Below are 15,244 nucleotides of genomic sequence, written 5' to 3' on the forward strand. Positions count from 1 at the left end.
GACAGTGGTACATGCTATGAAAAGTTAAATAAGGTAATAAAACAGAGGGGAATTGGAAGGAGAGAAGGCCTCTCAGAGAAGGTAATATGAATGAGCAGAAAGATTCTGGTATCCCTGCAAGGATAAGGGGGAAAAGCATTCTAAACAGAAAACAACTGCAGAGGTCCCAAGATGGGATGAACTTGCTGGGACTTGAGACAGCAGAATGCCACTGGCTGGAGCCTGGTAAAGGAGGGGAGGTCAAGGTAGGCGACGAGTCAGACAGATCGTGTGGTGACTTAGTACAGCGGTAGTGAAGAATGGCGTGTACTCTCATTACACGGGAAGCTACTGGAGTATATTAAGCAGGAATTAAAATGGTATCATTGACATTATTTAAAGGTCTCATTCTGGCTACATGTGGAGAATGAGACTACAGGGGCAGGAGTGGAAGCAGAAGGACCACACGGGAGACGGGTGGGTTCAGGGCATATTGTAGAGCTGGATCTTGATGGATTCTGTGTAGGGAGGGGAGGAAGAAAGAATCAAGAGGACTTCTGGGTTTGAGACCTTAGCAGCCATGAGGTCCGTGACGCTCATTAAGCAGGAGAACAAACCAAGGAGGAGGAGCTCTGGTCTAGGGCACAGTCAGGAACCCGAAACTCAGGTTGTTGACATCGTCTGCCCTCCTGACCTCACTCCCCTTGTAACATTCTCAGTTCCTTTACAGCTTTTCCTCTTCTAAAGTGGACACGATGCTCGTACCCCTCCTTCAGTTGCTACTGAAGCTGTAAAGGTGAATGTAGATTAAAGTCTGAAGGGCTGTGAGTTAGTACGACCAAGAAGTGACTATGATAAAAGCTAAACTTTAAGCAACTTGAGAATTTTAAGAGAATAATTTTATCTACTGCCTCATTTTCTTTGTTTCTTTTAAACGTTTTCAGCTTGAGCAGCAGAACTTGAATCTAGTATGTTGGTCTTCAAGATACAAGCTACATCACTGGTTATCTTGGGTTAACTTGGTTATTTCACATTAGGATAAGTAATCTGCATGTCTCCGTGCAAAAAGTATCACCTAACGTACTCAGGGGAGAGCCTGAAGTAGCCTAGTCTTCCAGCAACATACCTCTGACTTTGTCTCCTCTGTGTTCTCTGCTCAGATCCCAGCGACTCCAGTTTGATGTCTCTTCCCCCAATGGCATCTTACTCTTCAGAGAAACCAGCAAGATGATAACAATGTATGGTAAGTGCTTAAGAGGAGCAGAACCCTGGAAGTGAGTTCCAGCTCAGTCACCCCTCTGCAGTGTGGGTCTCATACGCTCGTGTCACAGCGCCAGCTGGTGCCAAGAGGATTGAGGCAGTATGTGAACTGTCAGTTACCACGTGATTGAGTAAATATATATCTTGTCTACTCAGGCAATCGCATCCTGACACTAGGAGAGGTCCCGAAGGATCAGGTCTATGCACTGAAGCTCAAGGGCATCTCCATCTGCTTCTCCATGCTGAAGGCTGCTCTCAGTGGGAGTTACGTCAATTTTGGAGTCTTCCGTCTCTATGGGGATGATGCCCTGGACAATGCTCTACAGACCTTCATCAAGCTGCTTCTCTCTATTCCCCACAGCGACCTCCTGGTAAGCCCTAAGCGTCGTTGACAGGATCCGAGCCCTACGTCATGTCAGTCTTTTTTTTTTTTTTCTGCTGAGACCATGATTGAATGTTTCTCTGAAGAACTAGAAGCTGGCTCCACCTAGGTCTTCTGTCTTCCCGTCTGAAGGGAGCTAAGCTATTTTATTGAAGATCTTGCTCCACACATGCTGAGGTACACAGCAGCTAAGCCGATTTTCGTCCTCCTTCTCCCACAGGATTACCCCAAGCTCAGCCAGTCTTACTATTCACTACTGGAAGTCCTGACCCAGGACCACATGAACTTTATTGCAAGCCTGGAACCTCATGTCATCATGTATATTCTCTCTTCCATTTCTGAAGGACTTACTGCACTTGGTAAGCACCTGGGTGGGCGGGCGGGTGAGCTGGTTGGTTGGTTTTTACCACTTAGCTAAACAGAAGGAGAGTCTTGCCCCAGCATCCAAAAGGATTACTGCTTTGGGGAGCGCATCCTAACAACAGAGTGTATAATTCATGGGTACGTTCTCAGGCAGCAAATACTTAGTGATGCCCTCCTGTGGACCAGGCACTGTGCTTGGCACTAAGGGTACAGTAATCAGTCCTGTCCTTTAGGAGTTTTTTATCTGGTAGATGAAATAGACATGTAAACAGACAACTGCCTGTTTACCACCCTTACCTGTGTACACACAGCAGTAGGGTAAGTACGGAGTGCTGTGGGAGGGCTCGGGAAGAATACCTAAACTCCTGGCTTTGAGGAGGTAGGGTCCTGCAAGGCTGGCTGAAAGAGTTGGCATCAAAGCGTAAACCTAACAGGTGAACCGGCCTTATCAGATTAGTGGAGGAAGAAGCTTCCTAGCAGCAGGAACCGCAAGTACTAGCACCTGTTGGCAAAAAAAACCCCAGGAAATCCAGATGGCTGGCACACTCGTGCAGAAGAGAAGAGGGGGAATGAAGTGAAGCCGGAGGGAGAGAGAGAAGCAGGGGCAAATCTGGAGATCACAAAGGCTGCCCTTCAGCCATATCAGTATGTTTGGGTTCTATCCTTAGGGCAGTGGAAGGTTTTACACAGCTAGCTCCATAAGTTTTTTCATCCTGTTCTACCTGGTTCTTGTCAACCATTTTGTTACCACGCTGCATCCCAGCAGTCTTAGTCAGTGTGTATGTGTTCAGAGAATACAGTACATTTTTATCTTAGGCTGAGCAAAACATAAATAGGAAGATTAAGTCAACTGCAAAATAATCACAAAATATTGCCAATGCACAGAGAATGACTTTGGATTGTCTGCTGTGGTGAGTTAGCCACACCTCTGCTCTGGGCCACTTCTTTGATACGCACTTACCTCCAGCAGGGGGCGTAGCCGTATCTAGAACAGTCCAGCCGGGGTATCAGACCCTGCTTTGGAAGGCTGTTTTTTAGCTTCTTGAAAATAGGGGGACCTCTGCATGAACGGAAGCAGCATGCTTTACTCTTTTAGGCCTGTGGCCTGTGCCTCACCTAGTCAGCTCTGTCTGCAGGCTGTGCTGCAGTGTCCCCTTAATAAAATGAATAGACAAGTCTGCAGCTTCCCACCACACACTCCCCCGGAGATGCTATAGATAAACAAATATTACAGCGCCCCACTCTAACGAACTGTAGGTGTTGATAGGCTGTATTAGTTTAGTGACAGTCACCCAGGTAACTCAGAATATAGGCTCACACTTCAGACTTGGATTCTAATCACAGTTCGTCCAGTGACTAGCAGTGTGACCTGGAGGCAAGTCACATAACCTCTCCAAACTTCAGTTTACTCATTGGTAAAATGGAACACCTACCTCCTGGAGTTCTCAAGAGGATGAAATAGAGATGATAACCTGTAAAGTCCTTGGCACAATGTTTGGCACAATAAAAATACTTGCTATATTGTAAGCTATTTGATATTTTTTATGAAGCATAAGACATAAATCCACATCATATTGAGTCAATAATTTCAATATTGTTTATACTGTTCTCTATTATGACAGGCTCATTTTCAAACTTAGAATTGGACCTTGCTGTATGATGAGGGTGAGAGGTTAACAGGCAGCATCCCAAGCCGTGGTCTTGGCTGCACTGACCACAGTTCCCAGTCTGACTGGGGACCTCTGTGGGATCTCAGCTAAGGGCAACTTATGTTCACCCGAGTCACCATGACCAGCTTAGTATCCCTGCTCTATTCCACCCCTCCCCCCTTTCTTCCAGACACCATGGTATGCACAGGCTGCTGCTCCTGCCTGGACCACATTGTGACATACCTCTTCAAGCAGCTTTCACGTAGCACCAAGAAGAGGACAACGCCCCTGAACCAGGAGAGTGACCGCTTTCTGCATATCATGCAGCAGCATCCAGAGATGATCCAGCAGGTAAGGAGTATGAGGGCTAGGAGGCAGTGTGGGTGTCCCACGGTGGGAGAAGCTCTCTGTGAGAGAGGAGAGGCCAGGCAAGATGAAGAGTCTGACTAACATCTCACCTGGTTAATGCTGCCAAGGTGAATTTTACACCTTAAAATTGCAGTGGATTTTCAGTTACCTGAGTAATCACTGGATATGGATATAGAAAATCTGAAAAAATCAAATTCTGAATTGTTCTCCGAGTGTCACAATAACCCCCATGCCTTGGGCCTGTCCCATGAGCACTATCCTCCTTCCGTGACAGTGACTTTGCTCATCCATTGCTGTAAATGGAGCATGAGTTAGCAGTATCCAGCTGTAAAACTTGTACTGCCACTTGCAAAACAGAAACAAGAGTGCAGGACAGGGAATTTCCTGGCGGTCCAGTGGTTAGGAGTCCAAGCTTTAACTGCCAAGGGTGTGGGCTCGTTCCCTGGTTGGGGAACTAAGATCCCTGCAGTCCTCATGGCGCAGCCAAAAATAGATTGTACCACCTTTGCTTTCAATTTAAAAAAAAAAAAAAAGAGGGGCTTCCCTGGTGGCGCAGTGTTTGAGAGTCCGCCTGCTGATGCAGGGGACACGGGTTCGTGCCCCGGTCCGGGAAGATCCCACATGCCGCAGAGCGGCTGGGCCCGTGAGCCATGGCCGCTGAGCCTGCGCGTCCGGAGCCTGTGCTCCGCAACGGGAGAGGCCACAACAGTGAGAGGCCCGCGTACTGCAAAAAAAAAAAGTGCAGGACAAAAAGAGATAACTGACCATGTGGAGATCAAACCATATGCTTACCATAATTTTATTTGTATGCAACATCTTTTCAAAAATAAGATTTGCAGGAATATACCAGATAAAAATACATAAGGAAAAAGAATCAGCGGAAGTAGACTTTTAGCCAATATTTTAACCAATCTCATCTTTGTCTACGTTGTTCTCTAAAGGAGTAGTGAACATCCCCAAAATGTTATAAAGCTCTCTCTTCTGAGAAAAGATCCTGGGAGCTACAGTGCAAGGTGATTTTGCCTATTATAATCATTTACTTGACCCATCCCATTACCCACAAAACTCTAGGTTAACTGGAAAGGCCCATTTTTAATTGAATTTTCAAACCAATTTAAAGAACAAGAAAGGATGTATCTTAGAAACAAAACTTACCTTGTAATAGAAGATTTAAATGAAGCTTCATGAAATATTCGTCTGGTTTACTCTAGATAGAAAAGACCTTCAACCTAATAAACACCTCTGTTTGGAATCTGTAATTCTATCTTGAGTAGCCACACACTAGGTCACTGCCTCAGATTCTTCATTTCCAGATGCTGTCAACGGTGCTGAACATCATCATCTTCGAAGACTGTAGGAACCAGTGGTCTATGTCCCGACCCCTACTCGGCTTGATACTACTTAATGAAAAGGTAAGAGAACAGCTCCCTGGTGTCCAGGGCACTGAGAAACACTTACAGCAACACCCTACGGTGGTGAAAGAGGGAAAGTGGCCCATTCTCTGAGCATGTCCTATTCATGCTCTGAAAGGCATATAAATCACTTAACGGTTAGAAGTCAGCACCTGTGGCAGTTCAGACAAAAGGGAAAGGATGAGGAAGTGTGACAAGGAGAGAAGATACCTAGAGATCAGAGCACCTAAGGCCTAAGTTCTAGTTCCAGCTCTGCCATAAACAGACATAAATAAGTCTAGAGGTTCCTATAAAAGAAGAATCTGGATCAGATGACCCTCACAGCATTTACAAATTTAAAATTCTAGATTTTTAAGTAAGATAAAGATATATTATCCTACAGGTGCTTGCTTGAACTTTAAGAAAAACCAAGTATCCAATTTTAATAGATATTCCATTTCTTGGAGGAGAACACTCCTTCCACTCTGCAGATGATGGAGGGCTAGTCAGCCTTTCCCCATCTTCTCTCCTTACTGCCCCCCCCCCACTTTGCCCTACAGTATTTTTCTGACCTAAGGAACAGTATCGTGAACAGCCAGCCACCAGAGAAGCAGCAGGCTATGCATCTGTGTTTCGAAAACCTGATGGAAGGCATTGAGCGAAATCTTCTAACGAAAAACAGAGACAGGTGAGTGTAGAAGGCTCTGGCAAGAAACCCTAGGCAACTGTTACTTTTCAAATCATTGAAATGAGGGAGACTCCTTAAAAGTCTTTTAGAGGCCGTCTAAAGCAGTGCTGCCCAATAGAAAAGCAAGCCACAAAGTAATTTTAAATTTTCTAGTTGCCACAACTAAAAAGGGTAAAAAGAAACAGACAACATTCATTTTAATATATTTTATTTAACCCATGTATCCAAAATAATGTGTCCATGTGTAATCAATATTTTTAAATTGAGAATTTTAAGATTCTTTTTGTTGTACTAAGTCTTCAAGATCCTGTGTATTTTACACTTAACAGGGCATCTCAATTCATATGCTACCTTTTTTTTTTTTTTTTGCGGTACGCGGGCCTCTCACTGTTGTGGCCTCTCCCATTGCGGAGCACAGGCTCTGGACGCGCAGGCTCAGCGGCCATGGCTCATGGGCCTAGCCGCTCCGCGGCATGTGGGATCTTCCCGGACTGGGGCACGAACCCGCGTCCCTTCCATCGGCAGGCGGACTCTCAACCACTGCACCACCAGGGAAGCCCCATATGCTACATTTTCATCAGAAATACTTGATTTGTATTTAGATTTCATAAAACTTACAGTTGCAATTAGATTCCCATACTCAAGTTGTTCCAGACATTCTTAGAAGTTGTCCAATAACTGAATTGAACGTCAGGTTTTTCTAAACTGATTTTTAAATTTTCTTTAATTTTAATTAATTTAAAATATGGCATTTTAATTAAGGTGCGATTGGGGAACTGAATTTTAAATTTCTTTTAATTGGATTCAGTTCCTCAGTTGCCCTGAGCACAGTTCAGGTGGTCTACAGCCACGTGTGGCTAATGGCTGCCATACTGGACAGCACAGGTCTCTTGGCATTAAGAAATGAGACAGCTTCATCCTCTCCCAGCTCTCACTTCATGAGGGTTACTTCCCGTCTCTGTCAGTGAGATTCCTTTTGTGCTGCCATGAACCCAAGGTGATCCTCAGAGCCCCAGATTTGACCAGATCTCGAGGCCTGCCGTGAAGTTGTCAGGTAGAAAGGGGTGCAAAACTAGCCCAAACTTTCCCTTAAAGTCTTAAGACTGAGATTAACTGACCTTAGAAACAACCGATTCATACGTTCTGCCTCTCAGTAGCCACTTGTCTGCTAGAAACATTTTAGGCAAAGATCTTTCCCTTCCACCCTGCTCCCCCAACCTCCATGCATCCTCTCTGTAGGTTCACCCAGAATCTGTCAGCATTCCGTCGAGAAGTCAACGACTCGATGAAGAATTCCACTTACGGCGTGAATAGCAATGATATGATGAGCTGACACCTCCTTGGACTCTACCTGTACAGAGCAGCGTCCCTTTGGTCTGGCCCAGAGGGGCGAACAATTACAGTGGAGAGGGCCTGGCTGATCCCGGCCCCCTCCTCCAGGGGTGTGGGGAAAATGGCAAAGGTCAACTAGCTTCTTCCCCAGGGAATAGGGGTGTGAGTGCACTCACTAGGGGGGGCAGGGCGCTGCTGGTTCCTGGGGGATTGGGTGGGAAGGGTGGTGGGAGGAGATAGAGACACAAATGTGTGAGACTCCAGCCCCCTCCTCCTGGGGCCGCCCACGGGGAAAGAACCCCAGTGTCCTGTCACAACCTGCCTTGTATAAACATGTACATTTTTTCATAACATTTTGAACAAGGTTTATATTGACTCAAGTTTAAAAACAAAGTGTGACTGAAAAATTTTTACAGAGTCTAGTGCACCAATGCTGATGTGAGGGGTTATGTATGCGAGTGAGGAAAAAATGTGTATTCTGGTGGCCTGAAGCTTTACTGGACGAGGATGTGTGAACGTGCAGAGATATATTTAGTGACACAGTGTAGAGAGGCAAAAAGAAAAAAAAGAAAAAAAAAGTAAAAATTCCAAATGTATATTTTTTCTTATTACCCTTTCCTTGCCCCCCAAATTATCACTTCCTGTTACTGTATCACCCTTGTTATTAGGAACTCTAAGCCATGCGGAGCACCATCCCTCCCCCTTCAACCTAGATGCTGCCCTAGGTCCCTTGGCCTCTTGCGGTGACAGACAACTCCAGCTAAAAGTGTTTGGTGTTCTTAGCTTCATCCTCTTTCCCACTTTGCTTATCCCCATCCTCAGACATATGCCTCTTGCTTTTAAAAGCCAGATGTAACTCTATGATTTAGGGTTCTCGGTCTCTGTACAAGTGGAGACCAGAGAGAAGGAATTAAGCCAGTTGCTCTCCTGTTGAGCAATCTGGATGAGTCCACCAGAGGCCCAGTCGTGTGTGGCCAATAACGTTTAGTCTTCCCCAGCCCTCGAGGCAGTGTGTGTGGATGTGTGCGTGTGGATATTTATATATGTACCCTGCACTCGTGAATGTATGAACTGGGGGAAGTTACTACAGCGGAGGGGTTCTTAATAACAAGGTCTACCTAGCATGAAGTATTTAACATTCTCCCACCCCTTTAAAAATATACATTTTTATAAAATGAAAACCATAATAAATGTTTTGAATATTAAAAAAAATTAACCTACGGAGGAAAATTAATGGAGAAAGCTATTTGCCTTGTACTTTTTCCACAATTGTTGCTGCTAGTTGTACGCATCTCTAGTTCAGCTCTTGCCCATGGGACACTCATCAATTAGGTTTTTTTTTTATTTCTCTCCTCTACCCCCAGAAACAAGCCTGTTAATTTTTTTTTCCTTCTCCTCTGGCGACTGTGTGGTGAATCCTTTCTTGCGTGATCAGGTTGCGGATAGACTTGTAAGGGTGTTTGCTGCATACAGTGTAAGCATTGTGACCGCCAATAAACTTCAATGGTTTCTACTGACCTGGTTTCAGCAATCAAGTCTAGTGTGTCTGCAGGGACATGTCTCACTCTGAACTCATGAAGATGTTTGGAACATGCATTCCTAAAAGCCAGTGGGTGACAAGCATCCCTCAACCTTGTGAAATTAGCTTCTCATTGGACTAAGTCTGACTCAATGTCATTTAAAAATAGGATTCATTTAGTTGATATATATCTGTATATAAAAAATGTGCTGGGTCCACAGTTATAAAAGTGAAGCCACTTACGAGCTTCCAGGTGGTAACCAAGAAAGAATAATTGCAGAAATCCCAGTTTAGTTAATGTTCTGACATATGCTCCTTAACGTGGGCTGGGTTTCACTCATTAGACCCCGACAAGTTCAAGGATAAGTCTTATCCCCCAAAATACTTGGCAGACCTCATGAGCCAGAACTGTCAAATGAAGAACACTACCAGGAACAGGGACTGTTCCTCATCCCCCATGCTATGTAGTGCCTAGGTGTTAAAGAATTTAGTTGCCAGGAACATTGAAAAGTATTAAGGTTCTGCGATACCTACCTGTACCTTAATGCAGAGTTGTATTCAAAAATCACAGACTCTAGAGAGCCACTCTTGTCCACTAGACATACTGCTACCTTTGTCTGCTGTTTCGGTCTCTGGCCCAAAGTTATTTCACAGGCCCCCCCCCCAAAAAAATGTATTCTAATAGCTGGAAGGCAAATAGAATTGATTCATCTTAGCCAAGTCTGTCTCTAAACCGAATAGAAAATGGTCAGGCTGCATTAATATGTAGAACACACCAGTCACATGTTCCAGTGACCTGGAATTCTAATTCTGCAGTAAATAAGACAAAAAAATAACTTTCTCACAGGTACTTGAAGAAGAAACCGTCTCCCCCAACTATCCTGAGCTGCTGATTGACCAGCAAAACCCCATACCCCTCCCTTTCCTTCCACAAAAACAATTTCAGAAGAAACTCACCAGAGCTGGTGTCTCCTCAGTGCAGCCCTAAGCACAGTCCAGTCATGACTAACTGCCATGGGGAAAATCTTCCCCAACCACATCAAACTTTTTAAACAGTGAAGCTGCTCCTTTCTTAATTGACAGTTATAAGAGGGTGACCCAGAAAACAGCCTTTCTTTCTGATCAGTTATCAGCAATTTCACGTGACTCAACCTAGTAAATGTGCAGGCCAGTTATCTTTAAACCTTGGTTTCCTCAAGACATCTTGTGGAGGTCTTATTCAGTTGAAGCATGAGTTTATTACCGTCTAGGCTATCCTGGGCATCAAGTCAAGTGTCTTTTGACAGTGTTTCCTGACACAAACTGTACACTGACAAAACACCTAAAGTCTTGACTGAGGATTATTAAACTGTGTTATGTATGTATGTATATATTGGTTTGCTGGCTCTGCCAACGAATAGGGTTATTTATTCCCACGAAAGTATAAATCAGACAAAGGATGAAGGATGAAATTTTAGGTTTTTAGATTTTAAGAAGCAAGGACTTTCAGCCAAGTATCATTTTTCTAATGACAAATGACAACCTACTAAGAAATAATAGTTTTGTATTCTGCAAACACAAACTTATTCTTCAGAACTTGTTTTCTTCCCCCCAAGTGGAAAAATATTCTAATACCTTATGAAGTTTCAACCAAGTTGAAAAACAGACCACTTTTCAAAATATCCATGGTCATGGGGTAAGATGAATTAACTCCAGAGAGCCCAAACACCTCTCTATATCCTATCTACCACCAGCCAACCCTCCCGCCACCCAAGATTTTCAGCTAGATCTACAAACGTTAAGTTGCCATGTGCAGCTACCCAAGTGCCAAAGCAGAAAAGGAAAGCAAAGATAATTACAGGGAAACTGCAAAAGCCGTAACTGATTAACAGGGCCTGGGAAAATGTAAATGACTGTAACTATTTTAAAGTCCTAGTTCTTTAAATATTTTTAAAGTAAACTTGAAAGGATAAAAAGGTACTCACCAGCCATAATTAATACAACAACCGATTAGGTGGTAAATAACGTCTAAGAGGATTCTTGCCTCCGTAGCATGTCTCCTGGGTCCATCACATCTACTTTGGGTTTCTTAGATACCCTGGAATTCACTGGTCAGCCACTTTTGTGTATTTCAGGTCAATGGGTCACTAAACAAATCAGCTGCCAGACAGTGGGACATCAAATGATCAGAATGGAGGATGAAATCAAGCTTGCCATATTATGCCTCCTTCCTCAGAAAACCCTTGTGGTTCTCAGGACTGCCTGACTGCTGCCGTCTGTTCATTCATCTGCATCCACTATAAGCCAAATATCTTTTTGAGGGTCAGCAACAGAAAAGGAAACTAAACAGAAAAGCAAAGAACATCATTTGCAAAAGGCAAATTCATTGCCACTCTTGTGTGTAAGATCCCCAACAGTACAAACTGATTCCAAAACAGTGTAGTGAACAATACTTATACAAGCACCGTACACAGTTATACTTTAAGTTCTGCTTGACAATCATGAAGACAGACAACTCATAATAAATGTTAAGCATAACAGCATCACCTGTATGGCCCAAACCATCCCATTACTGGGTTACAAAAGAATGAAGAGTGACAAGTGGGGAATCTCCTAACCCCTACTGGATAACGAATTAATCAAGTCCATGCATATCTGGATTCAAGGTCTGGAGGACAACCAAACCCAGGATAAAAACTGATTTAACTGGACAATGGATTTGGCCTTATGTAAAGCTCGGAGGGGCCACTCTTCCCGCGTCTGATAGTAGTGAAAGGGTGGGCAAAGGTAAGAGCAGTACCTTCGAAGCCAGAACCCACACCATACCTCCTCAGCTCTTAAAGACTGATGACACTGCAGTGAGAGTAAGGCCTCCCCAAGGCTGAATTAGTCCACCTGGAAAATTAGTGGCAATGAAATCACTTTTCAGTTTAAGTATATAACAGGCCATTATCATTTCTATTTACCAGGAAACCAGTTCCCGACCCTTTAACACCTTGCGGTCTGGGACATGTCACAAAGCAAACAAGTCATAAACTACCAGCCGAGGAGCTGGGTGCAGGAGAACGCTTCTACCCAACTAGGCCGCGGCCGCTGCCATATCTTCCTCCACATCCTACCTCGTGCCTTTAACCCCGTCTGCAGGGCCCTCTCCTCTCGGTCTAAACTTTCTTGCCCTTTGCTCACCTTTACAAACCCAAAGTAGAGTCCCACTTCCTCTGTGAAGTCTCCCCCTACTGTCCCTAAGTCTCACGGGTTTATCTGAGTTATTGCTAACCCCACTCCCTCCTCGTCCCAGCAACCAAAACGTGCTCCTCAGGAGCCGGGGCCACACGGAAAAGATCATAATGAGTGAAAGGATGTGTATCTGGGGCGTGGGAAAGTCTGCAGAAGATGGGAAGTGGGAGTTGGAGAGTAACCGCACCTTCATTTGGGTGAAGCCCCTGCAGAGCGAGCCCTGGGCTGCCTGCGTTGAGCGGGTTAAATTCACATCGTTACCACAGGCCTCTACCAAACGGAAAAGAGCAGAAGCCTCTGACACCAGCCGCACGCGCTGCGAAGGAAAGAGAAAGAACTCACCCCCAACCCGGCACAACTTCCGAACAAGCCTCCGCGCCCCGGAGGCGTTTCGGGGCGTTCCTTCCGTCCCCGCCGCGCCTGCGCACTCTCCCCAGGCGCGTCCTCTCCGCGTCGACGCTCACCCCACTTCCGCCGCTGTGCGCAGGCGCAGTCATGACTCCTTAAGGCTGGTGTCCTCTTTGGTTGCCGGGGCGTTCTTCTTGGGCAAGGCCAGAGTTGGGCCGTGTGCCCGGTGGGGGTATCCACGGTGATAGTCACAGAGGCACTGTTCAAGGACTTGATCCCTGGATGGGAAGAACTCAGTGGAGTGGGCAAACAAGCTGAAAAGGTTGATCATTGCGCGCTCTGTTTGCTCTGGGATAACTGAGGAGCCACCAAGAGGAGCGTTAACGCAGGAACGAGCTAATCGGAAGAAGACAGGGAAGAACACTCAAGCAGCGCAAAAACCCTGAGGCATGAAACATCTTGTACCTTTTTAGGAGCTGCAAAAACAGTATGACTGGAGGGAGAGTGCAGTCCTCTACGTGTCTGGATGAAGGGTGGGGCACAAGAGGTTGGGATTTGATCCTAAAAGCCATTAAGTTTGAAAGCAGCCTAGTGACCAATCTGTAACTCACCAACTAGTGAGTAATAAAGATTTGAACCAAGACGAGGGCTGTAGAGAGAGAGCTGGGAAATACTGGGGTCAAGGGGTGGAATCAACAGGACTTTGGGAGAGTACAGGAAAGTGGATTGTAGTATGATTCAATTGTAGTATGCTTCTGCTTTTGCAAGCAGAGCACCTGGAATTCAACAAAAAATCAGAAAATAGAAGAGGGAACACTCCCAATCATTTTATGAAACAAGCACTCCCTCATACCAAAACCAAAGACATTATAGAAGAAAAAAGAAAACTTCAGGCTGATATCCTCATGAACATGAATGCAAAAATACTTAACAAAATATAAACAAATCAAATCCAGGAATATATAAAAAAGCATAATACATCGTGACCAAGTGGGATTGGTCCTAGAAATGCCAGGTTGGTTTAAAACATTGAAAAAATCAGTAACTAATTCATATAAACAAAGGCAAAAAAGTTGGTCCTCTCGATAGATAAAAAGCATATGGCAAAATTCAATACTCATTCATAATAAAAAAAAATTCTCAGCAAACTAGGATTAGAAAGAAACATTCTTAAGAAGACATCCATGAAAAACCTACCACCAACAACATACTTAAAGGCGAAAGACTGAATGTTTCCCCTAAGATGGAAAACAAGGAAAGGATGCCCACTGTTACCACTTCTATTCAACATTGTACCTGAGGTCCTAACTAGAGCAAATAGGCACAAAAATCAATAAATATAGAAATAAAAGACACACAGATCAAAAAGGAAGAAGTAAAACTGTCTTTATTCACAGATGTTGTGATTTGGGGTACAAAAAAGCTACTGGAACTAATAAATGAATTTAGCAAAATCAGAATACAAGGTCAGTATATGAAAGCCAACTGTATTTCTATATACTAAAAACAAATTATTAGGACATGAAATTTTGAAGTATATACTATTTGGTATAGCATCTGAAAACATGAAATACATAGGAATAAATTTAATAAGAGGTGTGCTGGATCTGAACACTAAAATCTGTAAAACATCGCTGAGAAAATTAAAGATCTAAATAAATGAAGCGATTACAACGTGTTCATGCATTGGATGTCTCAAAATCGGGATGACAATTCTCCCAAAATTGAACTATGCATGCAACAGGATCCCAATAAAATCCCAGAAGGCTTTTTTTTTTTTTTTTTTTAGAAACTGGCAAGCTGATTCTAAAATTTATAAGAAAATGCAAAGACTCTGGAAGAGCCAAAACAGTTTTGAAATAGAAGAACAGAGTTGAAGGACTCAACTACCTGATTTCAAGATTTACTATAATGCTACAGTAGTCAAGACAGTGTGGTATCAGCACTAGGGTAGACAGACCAATGTAACAATAAAATCCAGAAATAGACCAACATATATGGTTAATTGATTTTTGACAAAAATGCCAAGGTAGTTCAATAGAGAAAGAGTCTTTTCCAAAAATGGTGCTAGAGGAATTAGATAACCACTTAGGAGGAAAAAAAGGAACCTTGACCCTTACCAAACACTATGCACAAAAATTAACTTCAAATGGATCACAGTTTTAAAAGTGAAAGCTCAAACTACAAGGCTTCTAGAAGGAAACAGGAAAATTTTTAATGGGTTAAGCAAAGATTTCTTAAAATACCAAAAGCATAAGGCATAAAAGAAAGAAATATTTGACTTCATCAAATTTTTAAATTTCTGCTCTCCAAATGATACCATTTTTTTAAATGAAAAGACAAGCCATAGATGGGGGTGAAAAATCTTTGGAATACGTATACTTGACACAGAACAGGCATCCAAATATATATAAAGAACCACAATTCAATAAGAATAACTCAATTTTAAAATGAACAAAATATTTGAACAGGTATTTTTGCAAAAGAAGATACACAAATGACCAATAAACATTTGAAAAAATACTCAACATCATTTGTCATCAAAAAAAGATAAATAAAAACCACATGTCACTATATACATCCACTAGAATGGCTAAAATTAAGAAGACTGACAATGCCAAGTGCTGACAAAGATGTAAAGCAACTGGAATTTTCATACATTTCTGGTAGTAATGCAAACTGGTACAAGATTTTTTTAAATAGTTTTACAGTTTCACATAAAGTTTAATGCACACCAAATGATCCAGC

The 15,244-nt window shown here is 43.3% G+C and overlaps 1 protein-coding gene across 3 annotated transcripts in view; it reads left to right on the plus strand.

Moving 5' to 3' along the window:
- Positions 1-8,912, plus strand: part of XPO7 (exportin 7) — an 86,068-nt gene extending 77,156 nt beyond the window's left edge. For 2 of the 3 annotated variants that reach the window (XM_082655736.1, XM_082655737.1), the window contains exons 22-28: positions 1,140-1,222; positions 1,396-1,610; positions 1,842-1,980; positions 3,824-3,984; positions 5,316-5,414; positions 5,954-6,081; positions 7,321-8,912. In XM_082655736.1, the coding sequence (XP_082511862.1) occupies positions 1,140-1,222; positions 1,396-1,610; positions 1,842-1,980; positions 3,824-3,984; positions 5,316-5,414; positions 5,954-6,081; positions 7,321-7,414 (919 nt within the window). In that variant the 3' untranslated portion in view covers positions 7,415-8,912. The remainder of the gene's footprint in view (positions 1-1,139; positions 1,223-1,395; positions 1,611-1,841; positions 1,981-3,823; positions 3,985-5,315; positions 5,415-5,953; positions 6,082-7,320) is intronic. The other variant, XM_082655738.1, reaches the window with a different exon arrangement.
- The last annotated feature ends 6,332 nt before the right edge of the window (positions 8,913-15,244 follow it).

This window comes from Grampus griseus (assembly GCF_964374135.1).
Source record: "Grampus griseus genome assembly, chromosome: 6".
Classification (NCBI taxonomy): Eukaryota; Metazoa; Chordata; class Mammalia; order Artiodactyla; family Delphinidae; genus Grampus; species Grampus griseus.